Genomic DNA, 20,915 nt, shown 5'->3' on the forward strand with positions numbered 1-20,915 from the left:
CCACAAACCTCAGCCCAAGTTACTAATGACCCCTCTTACAGTGGTATAAATAGTTACATTTTTTGAGAGTCTCTCTTTCTTTCTCTTTCTCTCTCAGCCCAAAATGCGATAAAAGCCTGTCCTATGCAGTATCAGGAAAGTTAGCCTAACCACACCTCTTTTTTTTTTTTTTTAATCACAGGCGCTATTTTTGCCATATTTATCGCAAAAATGATTAATCTAGGCCTAAGTTTGTGCCTGAGGCAATAGAGAATAAAGTAACTTGCCCAAGGTCACAAGAAGCAGCGGTGGGATTTGCACTCTGGCTTCACTGCTTGGTAGCCTGCTGCTCTAACCACTAGGCTACTCCTTCACTCCTGTCTCTTATTGCCTTTACTGATCAGTTTGAAGATACATAAATGACTCTCACATATTCTAGTCCAGCGTGTTATAACTAGCACATATTATCCTAACTACAAACTGGAATCTGTCCAGCAAGATCTTGTCTTCCTTTTATTAGCACAGCCTTACAAATCTATAGGCCTTCCTGGTGGTTGAGTTTGATGCAACATACCAGATGTGGCATCTCCACGCTTAGTGTGTTTATCTGAATCTCGGCAGAGCAGAGATGTACTGGGGGGGGCGAGAGGGACGCTCCGCTCTGGGTGGCAACGGGGGAGGGGGAGGGGGGAGTGCCATTGCCACCACAAGGAAGGTCCTGCGACGGCACAGAACAGTTACGTGGCAGGAGAAACCCCGCCAGCAAAAGCAAGGACCTGCAGTGGCAGAGACCAGCGGCGCCACTGGCATTTCCTGGAGCCGGGGTGGTGGCAAAGAACAGGCCCGGAGCCAGCGGCAGAAGAAGAGGCCCTGCAGCATTATCTGGGAACTCTCCAGGTTTGGCCCGGAGGCTCTGGAATTCTGAATGGATTGCCAGGTCTCCGGGTCAACATCTGAAAACTCCAGCTGCAGAGGAAGAAAGCAGGCCTAGAGTGCCACCGGTGGACCCCGTACCACCGGCAGCAAAGGCAAGAAGAGGCCCATGCATGATCCGACCGGGAGCAGGAGGGAGCCCGCTCGGCTGCTGCTCCTTCTCCTGTGCCAGCGCTGGGGTATTTAAGAATCATGGAGCTAGTACTTCCTTCATGCTGATTTCGTGCATCGTGAGATCAGCATGAAGGAAGTGAGACCCTGAATTCTCAACTATGCTGGGGTTTGTTGTTTTGTTTTTTTTCAGTCCTGCCTAGTGCTAAACTTCAGAGTAAATGATGTCAAATTTAGAGATGGTTTTAGGCGAGTCAGTCCTTTGGTTGGTATGCTTTGTGTCAGGGAACCTCATGTCTTGTTGATTCATGTTTTTATTTCGGGATTATTACCATTGCTTTTATTGTGTCCCTACCCTGAACCTCAAAAAATTCAGGCTGTAAATATTTTTTTAAAATAAAATAAGCTGCATTAGTGGCAAAGTAAACAGATACTTTTCTAGCCATGTATTGTTAGCCAGATTTCAAAGACAAATCACCCTGCTGTTTCTCTTTGTAAGCTGGTTGGATGCCGAGGGGTCAGGACTAGCTAGAGAGCTAACATCCATTAATCAACTTCACCAAAATAAGAGCTAGGACCTTAATTCTTAAATTGTGGAATACTCTACCCGTTGAGCTAAGGCTGCAAAAAGACTTTTCTGTTTTTAGGAAATGTTTGAAGACTTGGCTTTTTAAACTAGCTTATGAGAGTAATGCTTAAGTTAAGGCAGTATTTCACTTTGGCTCACAGGATGCTATGGATTCAGGCAATACTGAATGAGGCTTCACTTTCGTTTTATTTACTTTATTTTCCTTTTGTTTTTATTTTCTAAACTAAAGTATTTTAATTTTATAATGTTTGTTTATTTTTGACATTATGTATTTTATGATTTTATGTATCTGTTAATTCTCTTTATTTTATCTTGTAAACCGTTGTGAATGACTACAGAATAGCAGTATATAAACACAATTAATTAAAAAAAAAAATAGACTCCAGGCTGGACTCTGCCAATAATCTTTATAACTATCTTTCTTGTTAAGCAATAACAAACAACAGTTAGCCAGTCTGAGCACTTTAACAAAAACAATCTTAACTTACAGTTCATAGTCTCCAGGCTTCTGTCTCACTCTGGGCTATCTCCATCTCACTGGCCATGGTCTCTTATCCCCTCTTGCAGGACTCATCCTATCCCAGAATCCCTTGCGGGCTTGAGAGTTAAGGAGGACTGGTAGGGATGGCTGTACCCGGTCCTTTAAGGTATACTGAGGGAGTTCCTTACATGATCCCTCACAGCTGGCTAAAGGTCAGCGAGTACTAAGGTATCTGCATACTTTGCCCCTGCTATTTCTGTGTCTGGGATTCTGGAGGGGTAAAACAACCATGGAATTTAATTCCGTGGGCATGCTTTTCTCACCCAACTCTCTCATGTCCCAAGGAATACCTACTTTAGCAGCATCTAAATATTAGCCTTGTTGTAAAACAACGTGGCTATATTTAGCTGCTCTCTCTGGGACACATTTAAAACACAAGAATCTGAGCACCTAGGCCTCTGGTCAGATACCTAGATCCAGTCGAAAATTGTCTTCAATGTATATGGTCCCCTACGCCAGCCAGAGCTTCTCGATCAGATTGAAAGTATCTGAGCTCAATATTGGACAAATGGTCCGCTTACAAAAGCTATAACTTGATGTTCCACTGTATGATGTACAAGGCTGCCGACAATCACAAGGTCATGGCAATGTATTTGTCAAGAGTAGATTTTTAGAGCTTCAAAGGCGCTGGAGTGAACATGCCCTGGTATGTATCTGGCATTTTGTTAAGTCCCTGACTGAGGAACTGTCAAGGTCCCAAAGTGAAGGATTCCCAAGAATTACTTGACATCTGCAGGAGAGGATGACTTGAGTTATTGCTTCAAGGGCATTGCTCCATGTTGGATCAGGGTAGCCTGCTTTTTTTTGAGAAACCATGTTCAAAAGTACATCAGTGAGCATTTGGAGACTGCTGGCCAGTTAAGTTTCAGAGTTATCTAGCTACATGTACCCAAATAACATTCATCTTGCTGAATATCTCTGATACCATATCCGGCTAAAATGATCTGTTTTCTGGGTGGGGAGGGGGTTGTATTGACCCCTGTAAGTACAATATTAACAATTTTTAATCTATTTACTTGCAATTTTTAGAAAAAATTACAAGACATGAAGATATAAAGTTTTTGAGGGTGAAAGAGTGCATAGAGATTTCAAGATGAAAATCTGCTATAAGTTCATCCAGTTCACACTACCCCCATCCTCTTAAACCTCCCCCACTAGTTTTTCTCTCACTTAGGTGAATGGGGAATTTTTTAAGAGTTATTTTCCCAAGGGTAAATCTTTCTCTTTGCAAAATGCCCCAACTGGCTCCCTTCAGGTCACTGGAGATGATTACAACTTGTTTAATAGTTTCCAGTTCATCTCCCTCTAGTTGATATGCAAGTAGTGGATTTTTACACCTCCAATTGCATAATTGTTACACTTTTAGTACCAAAGCTCATTTTTCAATCCTGTGGTTAGCTAGTACAGTTTTAGTCTTGGTAGGCTGTGGGCTCTTTTAAGAGATCAAAGCTGCATAATGAAATACAGGAATCGAAAATAATTGTATTTACTTTTGTATTTTTTCATATCTCATTCTATTCATTTGTCTTCTCCTTTCATCTTCTGCTGCCTTCCATTTCTCTTCTAACTCTCCTCCTTTCTCTGTCTCTCTGTTCATCTGACATTGCTCTTTCATGCCAATTCTCTCTCCTCTTCTTTACTTCCTTCCATCACCATTTCTTCATGTTTCTGCCACCTTTCCTTCTAACTAACTTTTTGCCTCTCACCCATCTGCCTCCCGCTTGTTCCTTACCTCAGCCTTATTGCTTCTTCTAGCTTTCTATCTGTCCTTCTTGTGGCCTTTTATCCATGTCTTTCATCGCTTCCAGGCATCTGCTTCACTCCCTCCCAGCCCTCTGCACTCCCATCTCTCTTGTTCCCTCCAAGCTATTGGCTTCTCCATTTCTTGCTCCATCCTAGCCCTCTCTATGCTCCCTCTTCTCTTTCCTCCTCCCAGCTCTGTTTACTCCCCAGTATCACAATCTCCCAGCCCTCTGTCCTTCTCGATGCCTCTCTGCCCTCTATACTCCCTCCCATCGCTCTTCATCTTATGTGAGATGAGCTATGACCTGATCACATTTGCTCCTTTATCTAAGAGGCAGGAGGATAACCTGGCAACTGGACTGGTCTGGAAGTGCCTCAGTGGTCTCCTGTGGCCTTAACAGGTGTCCAAGTGAATTAGCCTGACCCTGCATGAAAATGAGATCTTCGGTGAAGTCTGTGTGTGCTCCTCTGGGACCTCTGGTTCACACTCGCTCAGTTTAGTGGTGAAAATGTATGTATTTTATACATCTGGTTACTGCACTGAGAAAATAGCCTACCAAGCTTGAAATGCACTTTCCTATAACTGAGAGCAAAAGGCTAGGACGAGACATGAATGTCTTGACAACATGAAGTTGCAATACTGTGATTTGGAGCTCTGAGGTCCCGCTGAGAGTGGGGCTGGTATATCCTTGGCTGTGAACATCTTTGGATGGTGCTAGGATTGTTAACAAACAAGGTTATTTCTCTGTGGTAGAATTGGGCCGATTGAAATGGCGCTGGCTCTTTTTCCTTTGTCTTCACTGCATCTCACTGGACATCTGTTAGCTTAGAAGATCCTGCAGCAATAATATGTCGCTCTAGGCTGGTTTATTAGCAGGTAGGGCATTAAAAAGCATTTCCAGCCTTACACAGATGTAGGTGTAACAGAAGAGGTAATGTTTAGATCAAGGCTACAAACATTCACGGATGGGACAAAGCTTAAATCCGGTCTGTAAGTCCAGGACAATGAACATACTAATCCTTCTTCCTTGAACAAACGCACACTTGAGATGAGACTTCAGATTAATAGTAAACAACATATAACATCTGTGCACAATAGTTTAAGTGTATCACCAAAAAGAGCTCCGATACTACAAGTATTCCAAGATCTAATGTCCCAATTCAAGACCAGCTTTTTTCTCCCAACAATGCCACGTTGCCCGGTTGGCAGGTATCTGTTATGACTCTACAGAGACCCAGCTCATGGGAGGATGCCATGGATAATGTTGTAGGGAGATAGTTGCTGCGTGGACTCAATGGAAGACAGCGGCTTTGGCGGCATTACTCGCTTGATTTATAGGTGATGTTTGGGGGCTGTGTGTACTGTCTGCATGAGGACCACACTGCTTTATATAATAGCAAGTCATTGCTTGAGCAGGTGTGGCTGTGCAGGAAATGCTGGGGTTTCCCCTCTCCTCCGGATGTTCCATTTTTTGGGGGCAGGGGGAATTGGGTATCTGCAGCAGTTCCCATTCTATCTCTAAGAAAAATCCTATGGCTCAAAGACTGTTAACATTACTTGTGGTGCTGTTTTCAGAGAAAGAAAAGGATCCGAAGTATTGGAAGAACCAAGCCCAAGATACGCTGCAACATGCCCTGAAGCTCCAGAAACTGAACACTAATATCGCCAAAAATATTATTATTTTCCTGGGAGATGGTGAGTGCATTGACCTCTGTTACTCTGTCACTCGAGTTGTAAGAATATAAGAACATAAGATTTGCCATAGTGGATCAGACCAAAGGTCCATCAAGCCTAGTAACCTGTTTCCAACAGTGGGCAATCCAGGTCACAAGTACTTGGCAGGATACCAAAAGGGTTGAGATTCCATGCTGCTAATTGTGAGGAATTGCAAGAGGACCTTGCCAAACTGGGGGCCTATGTCACTACATATCCCGCATTACCATTTTTTAATTTATTTTATTTTTTTGTTTCAATAGTTTTTATTATTGCTCTGATGAATCAAATGTTAATCTCTGTTTAACCACTTCTTGTTCATACATCGCTTTTCACAACCAAAATGTTTTGCAAAAAACGTTTTTTATAAAAAGCCCAAAACGATTTTGAAAAACCAAAAAATCTTTGGAGGGAGAAAAGTGATGTTTCATAAAATTGTTTCAAGGTACCATCCAGGTTACCCTTAATGATTTTTAATCATGAACACCACCATCCACCCTAAATGCCTTTATTATTTTCTCACATCAAAAAACGTTTTTTGTGTTTCTTTTGAATATTTTTTTTTAAATGTTGTGAAAAGTCCATGATACACCTGAATGTAAAACGTCCACCACCACACTAAAAATCACTCATATTTGTTTCCTGTAATGCTACTTAGTAAGCCATACTTAACTTGCAACTGTGATCCTGAGAAATTGATGCAACCGAAGCGTCTTATACCCAACAAGGCCCAGTTTCGAATGTCATCTTCTTCAGGGGACTCGCTTAACCTCTGCTCATCTCAGTGCTGTATCACTGTTGTTCAATCCACTTTCTGCTTCAATTCGAAAAAAGCTCGCAGCGCGCTGCCTCTATTCAAAAAAATGGCGGATACAAGTTCTCATTCACCGCGTCTTCATTTAAAGGGACTAATCATGTGACCCCTCTCGCGCACCAATGTCAGACAGCCAGCCCTTTAAACTGCTCTTAAAGTCTTTTTAAAGTAATGAGAGCCAATCCATCTGTTCATTTAATCCTGCCGGTATTTCAGATCGCAATTTAAATATCCAGTATTGCTCCCTGTAATTCAACAAAGGACCGATGTTACAAAACGCCATCTTACTCACTACATGCTCAATAACAGTCCACTGTAATTCGTCAAAAGCATGCCCGTATTCCATGCAATGTCCCACCAACGGTGCTGTTACAACTTCATTGTTAATTCTCGATCTATGCTCCATTAAACGAACTTTGATCGCCCTGCTCGTCCGGCCCACATATACCTTAGGGCACCCGCATGTGATGATATATATTACATTGGTCGTATTACAGTCTGTCCAAGACTGGCGCTTCACTTCATATCCTGTATTAGCATCCACCCAGTTAGTGCCCTCAATAATGTTCTCACACACTGAGCAAGACCCACATTTGCGATGCCCACCTGCTATTTGTGCTCGGCTAACAGTACTCCCACAACCAGCTCGAACCACTTTGTCATGGATATTAGAACTCCTGCTAGTTGCAAACTGGTGGGCCGATACAGTAAAGTCTGCGGGAGAGCGGGCGAATGCCCACTCTCCCGGCGCACACACCGGCCACTTGCCGGTGCGCGCGATTCAGTATTTATATTAGGTCCGGCGGTAGATCCGGGTAAAAGGAGGCGCTAGGGACACTAGCGCATCCCTAGCGCCTCCTTTTTGACAGGAGTGGCGGCTGTCAGCGGGTTTGACAGCCGACGCTCAATTTTGCCGGCATCGGTTCTCGAGCCCGCTGACAGCCATGGGCTCTGAAACCGGACGCTGGCAAAATTGAGCGTCTGGTTTTCGGCCCGACAGCCACGGGCCGAATTCAAATTTTTATTTTTATTTTTTACTTTTTTTACTATTCGGGACCTCCGACTTAATATCGCTATGATATTAAGTCGGAGGGTGCACAGAAAAGCAGTTTTTACTGCTTTTCTGTGCACTTTCCCGGGGCCGGAATAAATTAGCGCTGAACTTTGGGTCGGCGCTAATTTCTGAAAGTAAAATGTGCGGCTTGGCTGCACATTTTACTTTCTGTATCCCGCGTGCATACCTAATAGGGCCATCAACCTGCATTTGCATGTTGAGGGCGCTATTAGGTGCCGTGGGTTGGACGCGCGTTTTCCTTCCCTTACTGAATAAGGGGTAAGGGAAAACGCGCGTCCAATAGCAGGCTAACTGTATCGGCCTGTGGGGTAGATCTTTAAATGCATTGTGAAAATTTAAGACATGCCAATGCCTTTTCATCTAGGTCCGGGGAGGATTAAGACTGAGTTTTTGAACATTCTTACTGAATTGGTGATATTCAACAACTATTTTTGCTTTAAAGATCAGTATTATCATCAAGATCACGGAATCCCAATGGGCTCATCTCTTGCCCCGTCTGTGACAAATCTTTACGTGCAGACTTGAGGAGAAATTAATTTATAAGTCTGAATGGTGGGTCTAAAGTTGTTGTCTGGTACTGATACATTGACGACATTTTTATCGTCTGGAGGGATTCTCAAGTAGCTCTTGATGAATTTTCATTATGGATTAATACAATGGTTGAAAATTTGAAATTCACCTTTCAAAGCAGTGATTCCAGTAGTGTGTATTTTGGATGTGAGAGTGGAAGTACAAGATTCAAAAATTACCACCACTGTGAATAGGAAAACAACAGACAAGAAACAACTTACTTAGATATCACAGCCATCATTCTGGGGCTTTAAGAAAGGGCTACTAGTGTCGCAATTTTTTAGGATTAAAAGATATGCTCCTCTAAAGAAGAATTTGAAATTCAGGGCAAGCCTGCTAACGAAGAGATTTAAAGAACGGGGTTATCCTGCCAAAGTGATTTGGCAGGCTTACAAGAGAGCCAAGTATAGTGACAGATCCCAGTTTTTGAAATATCAAAGCCGCAATGAACAAGACCGGTTAATATATGTTTTACAACAAAGCACCGCAACTGCAGCGATTGTCCCAAACTGTGCTGGATTGCCTCCAACAGCCATCTGGAAGCTTTACACAGAGCAATCACAGGGTGCAACTCTGAGCGTGCACTTGTATTAAAGAGTCTTCCAGTATTATCAACTGTGGACGTAAGCAAGAGGTCATTTGAGAATTTCTGCGGGGGAATATTGTATCAAGCAGGATTTGGAGCCCCTTTAATGAAGGAGCATCATGCTGGCTGTGCGCTATCTTGTATGAGAAAAGCAAATTGAATTTTGCTACAGGACCCTATTGATCCTCCATGAAGAGCCCTTTACCAGATGTGGCAGATTCTAAATAAATGAGTGTTCCGCACAGCTGTTTATGCAGAGTTCTAGTACTCGTATTGCAACAAGCCCAGAACTATTGCGAGTTGAGGATGTACATGAGTCTTGGAGACCACATGGGCCCTGTCTTCAGATATGATCTCCAGTGGACGTGTACAAGCACATCTTTGGACAATCCCTATGTTGATTCAATTAAAGACATCACACAGCCTGAAAACAGCACAGCTGCTTAGCCACTTTCAGCATTTGAGGGAAATCACCCCATGGTGCTCCGCTGGGCGCCGGCGCTGCTGTGCCTGCTACTGTTTCTGTCTGAATGGAGGCAGCAGCTGTGGCTTTGAAAATTGACCTGGATTAACACAGAGCTTCTCAGCCCGCACCGCCACACACCTAACCTGGTTCTTAGACCCAAGGTGTGGAAATATATCTCATGTCTGTTTCGATTGGGGCTGAAATTCAGACCAGGTTAGCAGGGAGTGCAGCAGACACCTGAAAGAAGGGATTGACAGCCATCAGTTTTAACACACAAGATCTGGCACAGAGCGACCTGCCCTCTTGCTGTTTCTTTGTAGGGAAAGTGCTCTTTAGGGGAGGAGAAACAGGGGTTGTAATCAGAATCTTCCTCATTACCTGATTTTTATCTTCATTTTGTGCTGATGCTGTGCCCAGCACTATGTGATACAAACAGAGCTATCTGTGAACAAAGATGCATGGTACTGGGACATTTAAAAAAAGTAAATCAGTTGAGATCCAGCACAGTGGCATGCAGAGCACCTGGGTTCAATTTCCGGCCCAGGTCTTCTGTTGGCCGGATGAGCCGGGGCTGGGGAATGCTGCAGAGACAACGTTCATGGCTCCTGAAACAGCGGGACTCTGGTTGCCCCTGCACTGAGTTCTTTAGGGAGCAGAAGTCTGTGGCCCCTTGCCAAATACCATAATTGTAACGGCTGGGCTTAGGTGAAGGAAAATAACCCAGGTAGTTGCAATTGACGGTGCAATGGGGCCACATCCTGGCTCCAGTTTCCACTGAGCTGGAAGCCCAAAGCAAGAGGAGGAAATGACCAGGTCAGATTATACAGTTCAGTTGTCACTTTGAATAAAAACCTTCTGAATCTTGAATTTCTGTTTTTCTAGTTGCTGAGGATATGCTCATGTCTCCCCTAGCTAACCCTTTCCCCATTAGGGTGCAGCTCCTCATCAGAGCCGCCACGTAGGTGCCTTCACCGATGCATATAAAGCTTTAAACAGCCTGGGCAGCTGAAGCTGCCATAGGTGGGGGGGTGGAAGGAGAATTTCCAAACATTAACGCAGCCACACAGCACTTTTTTTTGTCTGCGGTGAAAAGTTCTGAAAATTACTCTCATAAAGGATGAAGAGCACAGACAGCTGAGGAGCAGGTCTTCATCAAGTTAAGTGGTCACCTCCTTAAAGCTCAAAGCAAGGTACAAAGTGAGGGACTATTACAGAGCAATCAATGAACAGTACAGTCCTAGTGAAAATAAGCTTTACTTATTTATTGCACCATTATGGACCACGCTTTAAGCAAGGGCGAGTCAAAATCTGAAGGTAACCGCTTAACTTGATGAAGATCTGAAAATTCCCTTCTACGTGCATAGTTTGCTCTCCTGACCTAACCACCGCCCTGGGAATGCCTCCGTTTAAGGTGGCTAAAAGCCTTTGTGTTGTGAAAGGCTGTGTGGATCTTTAGCCTCTGTGCAAATTTCACCCCAAAAGATGTAGTCAGGTGACTTCTTAGGGCCCGAAGTAGTAAGCTGTGCTCAGCAGAGCGCACAGTTTAACCAGCAGTTGTGCAACACATTTTTTTGTGTGCAAACATTAGTCCTGATGCAGCAAGGAGTTCTGTGCCCAAAAACTGTGCATGTAAAACCGTGGAAATCCCATGCAGATGAAGGCATTCACTATTACCCCCAGTGCGGTGAGGGGCCCTGGATTAACTCAGATTGCCTTAGTGCTGAAAATTTTACTCCTGGTCAGAGGTGGAGTAAAGTTTCCAGCACTTGTGTCAGTCTATGGGCAGAAGCTGAAGTTCTGACACCAGGACCTGTAATCAGGATTTATGCACGGAAAACATGCTTTGCGCACACATAGCATATTTATTTATTTATTTATAGATAGATTCTTTTATACCGCGGTACGTATAGACATACATCACCTCGGTTTACAGTGAAACAATAAATTAGCAACAGGCTTTACATGTAACAGTTTAAAAAACAGTAAAACATTTGACAGCAACAGGCTTTACAGAAACAAGGGTTTTAAAGATAATATGCATACATCATTAAAATATCATATTATCTGTGCATAAAATGCACAGATAATATAATATTTTATTATCATATTATCTGTGCATATTATCTGTGCATAAAATGTCTTTTATGTGCACAAAATATGTTTTCTGTGCTGAAAGCATTTTTGTGTACATAAAGCATATGTTATGTGCACAAAACAAGAATAAATGTGTTTTTGTGTGATTAAATCATGTTTGAGAGACTCCCCTGCCCTCAGAGTTAAAATCAGCCTGTGCTGAATGAACGTTTCCCAGTCAATGCACTGTTTTTTTAACTCCTGATGCATTAGCATAACATTAGCTTTATGGCATCTGGTGGTAAAATTTAGAAAATTGCATGTTGAGTTTCAGCACAGTTTCATCCTACTTTATTACATTGGGATCTTAGTCAGTTGCCTGTTTTCCTTTGAAAAATGTCCTATTTATGCATGGGAAAGGTCTGTGTGCACACATGGAGCGCCTGGACTGCATTGACAGCTTCCAAAGTGGCGGAATACTGTTATCGCTATCTAATTGTACTTGGATAGACTTGGACAGCGAGGGTGACTGAGGGGACTGAACTTGCATCTCAGCAGTTCACCAGACTCGCAATCCAAAGACCTAATTACTTGCCTGCCTCTCAGAATAGGCATTTCTTGAAAGACATCAGCGGGTTCTTGTTTCTTCTGTGCAGACTTGCTGTGCATTTTAATGAGCGCAGCTTGAGGCTCATTGCAAGAGTGCTTTAACAACACTGTACAGATCCCAGTGATGTGAGCACCTCTGAGACTGACACTGGGCTTCATGGTTTTGGATATGTCACTACCTTAGTTCGTTTCCTTTCAACCTCAGCTCGGAAGAGCACTAGGTGTCTGCTCAGGAACAGGCTCCTCCCCATCCCAACTGGTGCCTAGTCCTTCCAGAGAATGGACACGATGACAAACCTCTTACCCTGACTAATTGCAGGCGAGTCTGAGATCATTGCCTATGAATCTCTGGGCAGCACTGGCCGAGTTGGTAGGGCATCCTGTTTTGCAGGGACAGGCCAAACTGGGTTCTAGATTGCGTGTAGCATCTGAAGCCATACAATAGAGCAATACCCAACTTTTTGTCATATCAAGCATCCTCCCTTCCCCCAAAAAGCTTCAAGCAAGCTCTAAGGCTGCTCTCTTCCCCACCATTATTTCAGTCAACCTAATGAAGGACTACACAAATTCTTTGCTTCGGTGTTTATTGAAGAGGATGTTAGGAAGATACCCGTTCCGGAGATGGTTTTAGATTCAGATGAACTGAACCAAATCATGGTGAAGCTGGAAGATGTAGTTGGCCAGATTGACAAATTGAAGAGTGGTAAATCACCTGGATCAGATGGTATATACCCCAGGTTTCTGAAAGAACTAAAAATGAAATTTCAGACCTATTATAATCAATTTGTAACCTATCATTAAAATCATCTGTTGTACCTGAAGACTGGAAGGTGGCCAATGTAACCCCGATATTTTAAAAAGAGCTCCAGGGGTGATCCATGAAAGTACAGATCAGTGAGCCTGTCTTCAGTGCTGGGGAAAATCGTAGAAACAAAGAATAAAATCACAAAACATTTAGATAGACATGGTTTAATGGGACACAGCCAGCATGGATTTACCCAAGGGAAGTCTTGCCTCACAAATCTCCTATATTTTTTTTTTTGATGGGGTGATATAAACGTGTGGACAAAGGTGTGAACCAGTAGATGTGGTGCAATTGAATTTTCAGAAGGTGTTCGACAAGTCCAACATCAGAGGCTTCTAAGAAAACTAAAAAGTCACGGGATAGGAAGCAATGTCCTTTTATGGATTACAAACTGGTTAAAAGACAGGAAACAGAGTAAGATTAAATGGTCTGCTTTCACAGTGGAAAAATGTAAACAGTGGAAAAATGTAAACAGAGATCTATACTTGGACCGGTGCTTTTTGATATATTTATAAATGATCTGGAAAAGAGTACAACGAGTGAGGTGATCAAATTTGCGGATGACACAAATTATGCAGAATAGTTAAATCTCAAGTGGATTGTGATAAATTGCAGGAGGACCTTGCAAGACTGGAAGATTGGGCATCCAAATAGGAGATGAAATTGAATGTGTACAAGTGCAAGGTGATGCATATAGGGAAAAATAACCCTTGCTGTAGTAACACGCAGGAGGACTTTTTGCTGGGATGACATCTGGATGTACGGCTGGGATTTAAATCCCCAGCTGGCGCTGACATCTCCCGGTGCTTGGATCTTTTTCCTGTCATGTGGCTTTAAACTGTTGGTACGCACCTAGAGAAGCCAGCGAGGACAGCATGATGGCGGCGGGTGGCGTCTGCGGCAGTTGGGGGTAAGTGTGGCTGGTCGCGGGGCTGCTCTGCGACTGGCCAAATATTAGTCTGAAAGGCGGAATATAGATCAAATAAATGAATGTAGAAAATGTCTTGGGTTTCTCTTTCAACAGTGGTGGAGCCGGTGGCTTACTTCCCTGGCTTCTCTCTTGCCTGTTGGCGATGGGGCTGGAGATGGCTTTTTTTTTTTTCTCTCTGGCTCCTCTTTGCTTTCATGGCAGTGGGGCCAATGGCTCCCTCTCTCTTTTAGTGGTGACGGGGCTGGTGGCTCCTTGCTCCTTCAGTGGGAGGGTGGGGAAGTGTCAGACCATTTCGCTCATCCCTGGTTCCTCTTTCAGTCAGGTGGATGGGGAGGAGAAGGCAGACAGCCACACTTATCCTCAGCTTCCTTAGGCAAAGAGGAGGCAGACGCTTCTGTTCGTTCCTGACTCCTCTCCGCTTTAGTGGACAGTCAGATGGGGGAGGAAGACAGAGGGCAGGCACCAAGGCAGTATAGGTTGCCTCGCTTCCCTCCACCCCTTGATTGAATTCTTCTGGAGATCTCACCTCCAGCTTGCAAACGTCTGCAATAGAAGCTACAGGATAGAAGCCCTTTCAGTCTGTACCTGGGGCCATCTGATAACCCTCAGTGAGAGCTGACCCTGCCAAATGATGAAGCTGTAATGCAGTGGTTCTCAAACTGAGGGGCGAAGCCCAGGATGGATCATGGTGAGGTGAAGGTACACGATGTTTCATTTGATGTAACTTTAACTGCAGTATATTGTTCCGCAATTTATACAAAAGCAAAACAAATTTTGCCTGTGGAGAGGGAGCACTAGAAGTAAAGGGAAAAAGGTGAATGCTTTAAAAAGATTGCAAAACAATACTGTAGCGCGCTGTGTGTCCATATTTCTATGCAAGCTGTGGAATAATTTACTTGTTGAATCAATGTGCCCTTATCTCCCAAAAAAGAGTAAGCTCATTGCAGAAAAGTATTAATAATTGGAACTGATATACTCTCCTTCACTCCCACAGAATCCCAAAATGCTTTACAATTATTATTCCTCAAACTACACTCTTGTGTGTATAGGATGTAGCTACTAATTTTGGCAGTGACTTGCCCAGGGTGACACAGAGAGTCAGTGACTGAGGCACAGGGGGATAAAGTTGACTCCCCCAGGGTCACACAGAGAGTCAGTGACTGAGGCACAGGGGATAAAGTGGACTCCCCCAGGGTCAGATTGAGAGTCAGGACTGAGGCACAGGGGGATAAAGTGACTCCCCCAGGGTCACACAGTAGGAGTCCAGGACTGAGGCACAGGGGGATAAAGTGACTCCCCCAGGGTCACACAAGAGTGACTGAGGCACAGGGGGATAAAGTGACTCCCCCAGGGTCACACAGAGAGTCAGTGACTGAGGCACAGGGGGATAAAGTGACTCCCCTACGGTCACACAGAGAGTCAGTGACTGAGGCACAGGGGGATAAAGTGACTCCCCCAGGGTCATACAGAGTCCGTGAATGAGGCACAGGGGGGATAAAGTGACTCCCCCAGGGTCACACAGAGTCCGTGACCAAGGCACAGGGAGATAAAGTGACTCCCCCAGGGTTACACAAGGCTTCCATGTGTCACGTGTGGACAAACTATTTATTTATTAAATAAGTATTTGATATTCTGTCTTTACCAAGCTGCTCTCAAGGCAGTTACAATCACATTTTCTGGTTCAATTTCTGCTACATTAGTGGTTCAGTTTACAGGGAGCATAGGAAAACGTACACAGAAAACTTACTGATCATTTTGAAGCAAACAGCTATCTTTAACTTTGAAAGTCTATTTTTTCAGATCTCTTAATGGCTGTAACGCTCTAAGCCCTGACAGGCCAGTCTTGGCTGCAATGTTTTCCTGCAGGCTCATGGCCCATGCTTTGTCTGTCTGTGAGTTACAGGGATGGGCATAGCGACAGTGACAGCTTCTCGCATCCTGAAGGGGCAGCTGGATGGCAAACCTGGTGAGGAAACCCAGCTGGAAATGGACAAGTTTCCCCATGTCGCCCTTTCCAAGGTGAGGCTGGAACATTTCACCCTTCCTGTCACTGCGCAATCTCTGGGTCCTTTCTCACAAATGTACCTACTTCCAAAACCCAGTGCCTCCTTTACGAATGCCACGCGGCCATGGCACCGCGGACACCCGGACACCTAGCGTCCCCTCTCCTAAGACCACAGAGGCACAGCACCCGGATAATTAATGTCCCCAGGATGAGTGTTTAATAGAGGAAAATTCATCGCTCTGTGCCAATCATGTGAAAACTTAAGACCAAGCGATTGAAAGTGAGAGTGGTTCTAACTGAGGAATTTGTGAAAGTCTGCTTAAGGATTGGTGGCAGTGCACAGGAGAATCTGGGGGCGTTTAGACCGGCGGGGAATCTCAGAGCCTGCAGCTTGCCTGGCAAGTTCCAAACTTAACTAGATAAACCGTTTTTACTATGGATCTGAACGGGTCCCTCCGCATCAGGTGTGCCGTTAAGCCGACAGCACGCGTGCTACACCCGTGATTTTGCGTGCATGCTCGGGGCAACGGATTTTTAATGTGGCGAGAGAGAGAGAGGGAGCCAGCTGAAGTTCCAGGTTAAGCAGCACTGGACGGACGTGCCTGGGTAGAAACTCACATTAAACTCCTCTGTCTGACGCTCAAGCCTCCTAGTATATAATAGAAAAAGCTGGTCAAACCCACGCCACATCTGTGTATTTATACACCGCGTGATCAGGGGAATCTTTGTGTAACACCAAAACTGCTGGTAAGCAGCAGCAGAAGGAACAAACCCCTCCCTCCCCCATCAACTTTTACTTCTCTCCTGGAAGGCGCCTCTCCTGTTCTGTCTCCTGCACCTCTGGTCCTTTACCTTTCTCTGAAAGGAGGAGGAGTCCAGACACCCATGGTGAGGAGGAAATTCCCAGAGCTGACCCTGTTATTGCAGGACATTACCATTGGCCACGTCTTCTCAGGTACTGCTCCGGTGTTACACTGCTGCTTTCGATTTATTTATTTATTTGTTGTAACATGTTAATCATCTCTGCACTTCATTGTAAATTTCAAATTCATCCATTATCATAATACTTCGAAACACTTCACTTTGTAACAAAGACACAATATCGGTGCTGATGGAAAGATTGCAGGTGAAGGAGGACCTGAGTCCTGGTCCTACGGGAGGTCTTCAGCCCTACCTTGCAGGGCCTACTCTACAGAGGGATCTCCAGCACTGACCTACGGGGGGGGAGGACACACGATGACCTGTTCTCTGCTGTGCAAGGAGAGTTGAGCCCTGCCCTACATGAGGAGCTGTTCTCTGCCCCAGAGGGGGGAAATCCTGCTGCCCTGCAGGGGTGGACCTTGGCCTTGTCTTAAAGAGGAACCCTGAGCCCAGCCCTGCAGTGGGAGTACTTCAGTGCCACCCCACAGGAGGGATCTGACACCATCTTCTGCTCTGCAGGAGGGGACCCTAACATACCCCCATGAAGGGGACTACAGATTTGTTTGGGGGGGGGGGGTGTAAGAAGGGAGCAGAGCTCTGCTTGCAGAGGGAGGCATCATATCCTTGTGACAAAGTTATTTCCAGAGGAAGGTCTGGTGATGAGTAAAAGGTCATCCTGCTGTTCTGGTGAATGATTCCAGCAGCTAGACCTTATAAAATATCCTTCTCCATAAATTAGCCTTTAAAAGAAAAGTCAATGGAGAACCCATACAGGGAGGGTCTTAGCTGGGGACCTGAGTTGGACCTTCAGACTCTCAGGGCCCCGCCTTTTACATTAGGGTGCAGGGCCTATGTCAGAGAGAGGAATGACAAAATGAAGCCTATATATTCTCTGTTCTTATGATATTGTCTTCTACTCTTCTTTTTCAAAGCTGGATTTCTTGCATGTATCACTTGAAATAAGTAAAGTATTTAAAAAATATATATATATATAAGAGCCCAAATTGAGAAGGGTCAGCCAAAGGTTAAAATCCCGAACTTCTGGAGTACAAACATTGCTAAAAATGGGGGAGAACCTTAAGAAAGTGCTGGCAGGATGGGAATTTCTATGTGAAGTTGAACAACAATGTTCAATACAATATGACTTCTATTTAGCAAATATCTTTTCCACTAAGAGCCAAGGTTAAAATGCAACCATAAAACAATATAAAATAGAAAGATAAATATAGATATTTAATAAATAGCAATTAAAATAAAAATTAAGAAACAATAAATATAAAATCATAGAAATAACATTCAATGAAATACTAAATGAGCTAAAAGAATACCATAATCAGGGGTGGATTGGCCTATTGGGGGATCGGGCATCCCCAGGTGGGCCGATCGCTCCAGTCATGTGGTCTGCCGTGCGTGGCCGTGACAGAGCTGTACTCGGCAGACCACGTGATGTGTCCTGGGCCGGCCTGGGTGGTGAATACCCAGGCTGGTCCAACATCGTGAATCCGCTGCTGACCATAATGGTATAATATACAAACAAGTCACAAAAATACAAATCAGAATCTGATTATTACATTTAATGACATCAGAGCAGTAAAATGCAAGAGCCCAGGAATCTGCCAAATGCCTGTTGCAAGAGCCAAGTTTTGGTGGCTTTGGAATGGTTATACAGCAGTCACTTTTCAAAGATGCACGGGGACTCACAAAGTTTGCTGGGTACATTTTCTCTGGGGGGATTTTGCGCCAGTCCTCGATGGGGACACTCTTCCTTTGAAAACTGCCCAATAGCGAAAAAAATGACCAGCGGAGATATGCACCCCTTTTTCTGGCCGATATTCCCCCCACCTCAAAAACAACGTACATCATTTTGAAAATGCAAAAAATAGTAGCATTGTTGCAATCTCCTCCTAACCCCTCCCGCCCACCACCACGCACTCTTACCCACATGCACAGTGGGTGGTTTTCAAATAGCCCTTTGCATGGATAAAAAGCTTTTTGAGTATTGTTCTTCGTGCTGCTCAATGGAATTTCTATTCTAAATTTGCACATATGTGAAAATGCTCCATTTCTTGTCCTAGCTAAGCCTGGCTCAGATGGAGAGTTTACTGCTGAACCTTCCCCAGCGGACTGTATGAAGGGGAAGGGGATGTATTCTGTTAGCTGCCTCTTCAGATAACATGGGTCTGACACCTCTGCTGAGTTTCATACTGTCATTTGGATTTTTTTTTCTAAGAACATAAGAAATTGCCATGCTGGGTCAGACCAAGGGTCCATCAAGCCCAGCATCCTGTTTCCAACAGAGGCCAAACCAGGCCACACGAACCTGGTACCCCAGCACAAATTTAACAATGCACTTACACAACTGTATTGAGGAAATATCACGCCCAGGACCATAACCATCAAAAGGAGAAAATTAAAACAGAATAAAACAAATAGAAATAAGAAATCTAACCAGGCTGATCTCAAGTCTGCAATTAAATGGGTGGGAGGGTCTAGACAGAGATAGAGAGAAAAAAACAGAACTAATATAAGAAAACTGCTTTATAAGCCAAAATATGCTTTCAATGGATCCAATTACTATCATCATACCATTGACTTAACTAACTTTCTTATCATACAGGAAGCTTTTTAAATGATCAGGTTTATAGAAAATAGATGTAGTACCCATTAATCATTAGCATGCATTTACTTGGACATTTAAAAAGAAACTAGGCAACTAAATCAAGGTCCTGGTTTTCAAAATTCTAGAAACTTCCTCCTATTATCTTGGGTTGTTCTGGATAAATCAGGAAAAGTCCTACACACTGCCCCAAATTTAAAAAAACAAGTACTTTCAGCACAGAAAAATGCCCCTTGGTATACAGAAGATCTGCAGACCCTTAAAACATAGGGTTGTAGGTTAGAGAGGGGCCTGGAGGAAATCTGTCCTACCCTCCAATAGGAATACTGTAAAACTCATTGTGAAGCATCTAATGCTGCTATTAAGACTTCAAAAGAGAGAATATTTCTCTTTCCAGATTGCAGCACATCAGAATTCCCTTAAAAAATATTCTGGATGGTGAAAGATCTTTTTAATGATTCTGCACATTTAATGATTCTGCACAGTTTTTACTCACCAACATTTAACGCCTGCCCGAGCAGGTGTTAATTTTGGAGGAGCCCAAAAAGTTACAGAAAAAGCAGTAATTTCTGCTTTTCTTGTACTTTCCCTCCAACTTAATATTGTGGGATATTAAGTCAGAGGAATTAAAAAAAATTAGAAATATCCCCATCCCACCCCCCCCAAAAAAAAGGGTGTTGGCCATCCGGTTCGGAAAAGGGACGCTCTAAAATTGAGTAACCTGCTGACAGCCACCTCTCCTGGGCGCTCACTGCTGAGGAGGCACTAGGGGCACACAATTTCCCCAGTGCCTCCTTTTTACCATGGCACCTGGTTTAAATATTAAATCGGGCATCCAGGAGAGGTGATCAGCACCTGTTAAGGGAGCAGGCGCTCAATCATGAGCGTCCATCTAACGCATGCCGATATTGCATTGGCCTGAGAGGAGGGAGACACCTCTGAGGACAAGTCAGCGATTTATAAGGGGTGGGGAAGGCATAGGCTGGAGTTGGGGGGGAGGGGGAGAGTACTGAGGTCATCCCTGAAGAGCAGAAGTAAAGAGAGAGAGAGTAGATTATCAGGAGGTGGAGTTTGGTTTTGGAAGAGAGAAAGATGATACACATGCCTGCCGTCCCTCCCTTTCCCACCCTATATTGCTAATTAACAGCAATCCCAGATCGACTTCAGCTCAAAAATTCCACGGTAGTTAAAGGATTTGTATAGAAACCTTTTAGCAAGAAGTGCAGTAGCAAAGCTGGAATCAGCTTTGCACTTTACATTAGTAGTGCCTGTTAACAATTTTGACTTTAACCCTTCTTTTTTTGTTGGGGTTTTTTTTTTTTTAATTTATTGTTCATAGACCTACAACACCAATGCCCAGGTATCCGACAGTGCTGGCACTGCCACCGCCTACCTCTGTGGGGTGAAAGCCAACGAGGGCACCGTGGGCGTGAGCGCAGCCGCAGTGCGTGCGCAATGCAACACCACCAAAGGCAATGAAGTCGATTCCATTCTCAAATGGGCAAAGGAGGCAGGTGAGTGAGAAACAGTTCCCTTCCCCCCTCCCCCCTCCCCCCACCGCCCGAAGACCAAGGCCAAAGGATTCTCCAACCCTCCCAGAGCCAAAAGGTTCCCCAACTTGAAACAGAGCTAAAGGGTTCGCAGAGATCAGAGCTAAAGGACTTCGTGGTCTTCCTGTTGACCAAAATCATAGGGTTTCCTATCCCTGCTTCCCACATCTTCCCCCACCTGGTGACCGGATCCCAATGGCTCCAGCTAAGAGGGTTCTCTGACATGGGTAAATGAAATTCCTTAGAAATATGCTGTTAGCAGACAAGGTGGGGAAAGAGTGAA

At 44.3% G+C, this 20,915-nt stretch overlaps 1 protein-coding gene across 1 annotated transcript in view; it reads left to right on the forward strand.

The window, feature by feature from the left end:
- Positions 1-20,915, forward strand: part of LOC115082588 (alkaline phosphatase, tissue-nonspecific isozyme-like) — a 75,907-nt gene that overhangs the window by 24,188 nt on the left and 30,804 nt on the right. Inside the window, 3 exon segments of the mRNA XM_029586803.1 lie at positions 5,473-5,592; positions 15,443-15,558; positions 20,422-20,596. Coding sequence (XP_029442663.1) covers positions 5,473-5,592; positions 15,443-15,558; positions 20,422-20,596 — 411 coding nt within the window.

The sequence above is a fragment of the Rhinatrema bivittatum genome, unplaced genomic scaffold, assembly GCF_901001135.1.
Source record: "Rhinatrema bivittatum unplaced genomic scaffold, aRhiBiv1.1, whole genome shotgun sequence".
NCBI classification, from domain to species: Eukaryota; Metazoa; Chordata; class Amphibia; order Gymnophiona; family Rhinatrematidae; genus Rhinatrema; species Rhinatrema bivittatum.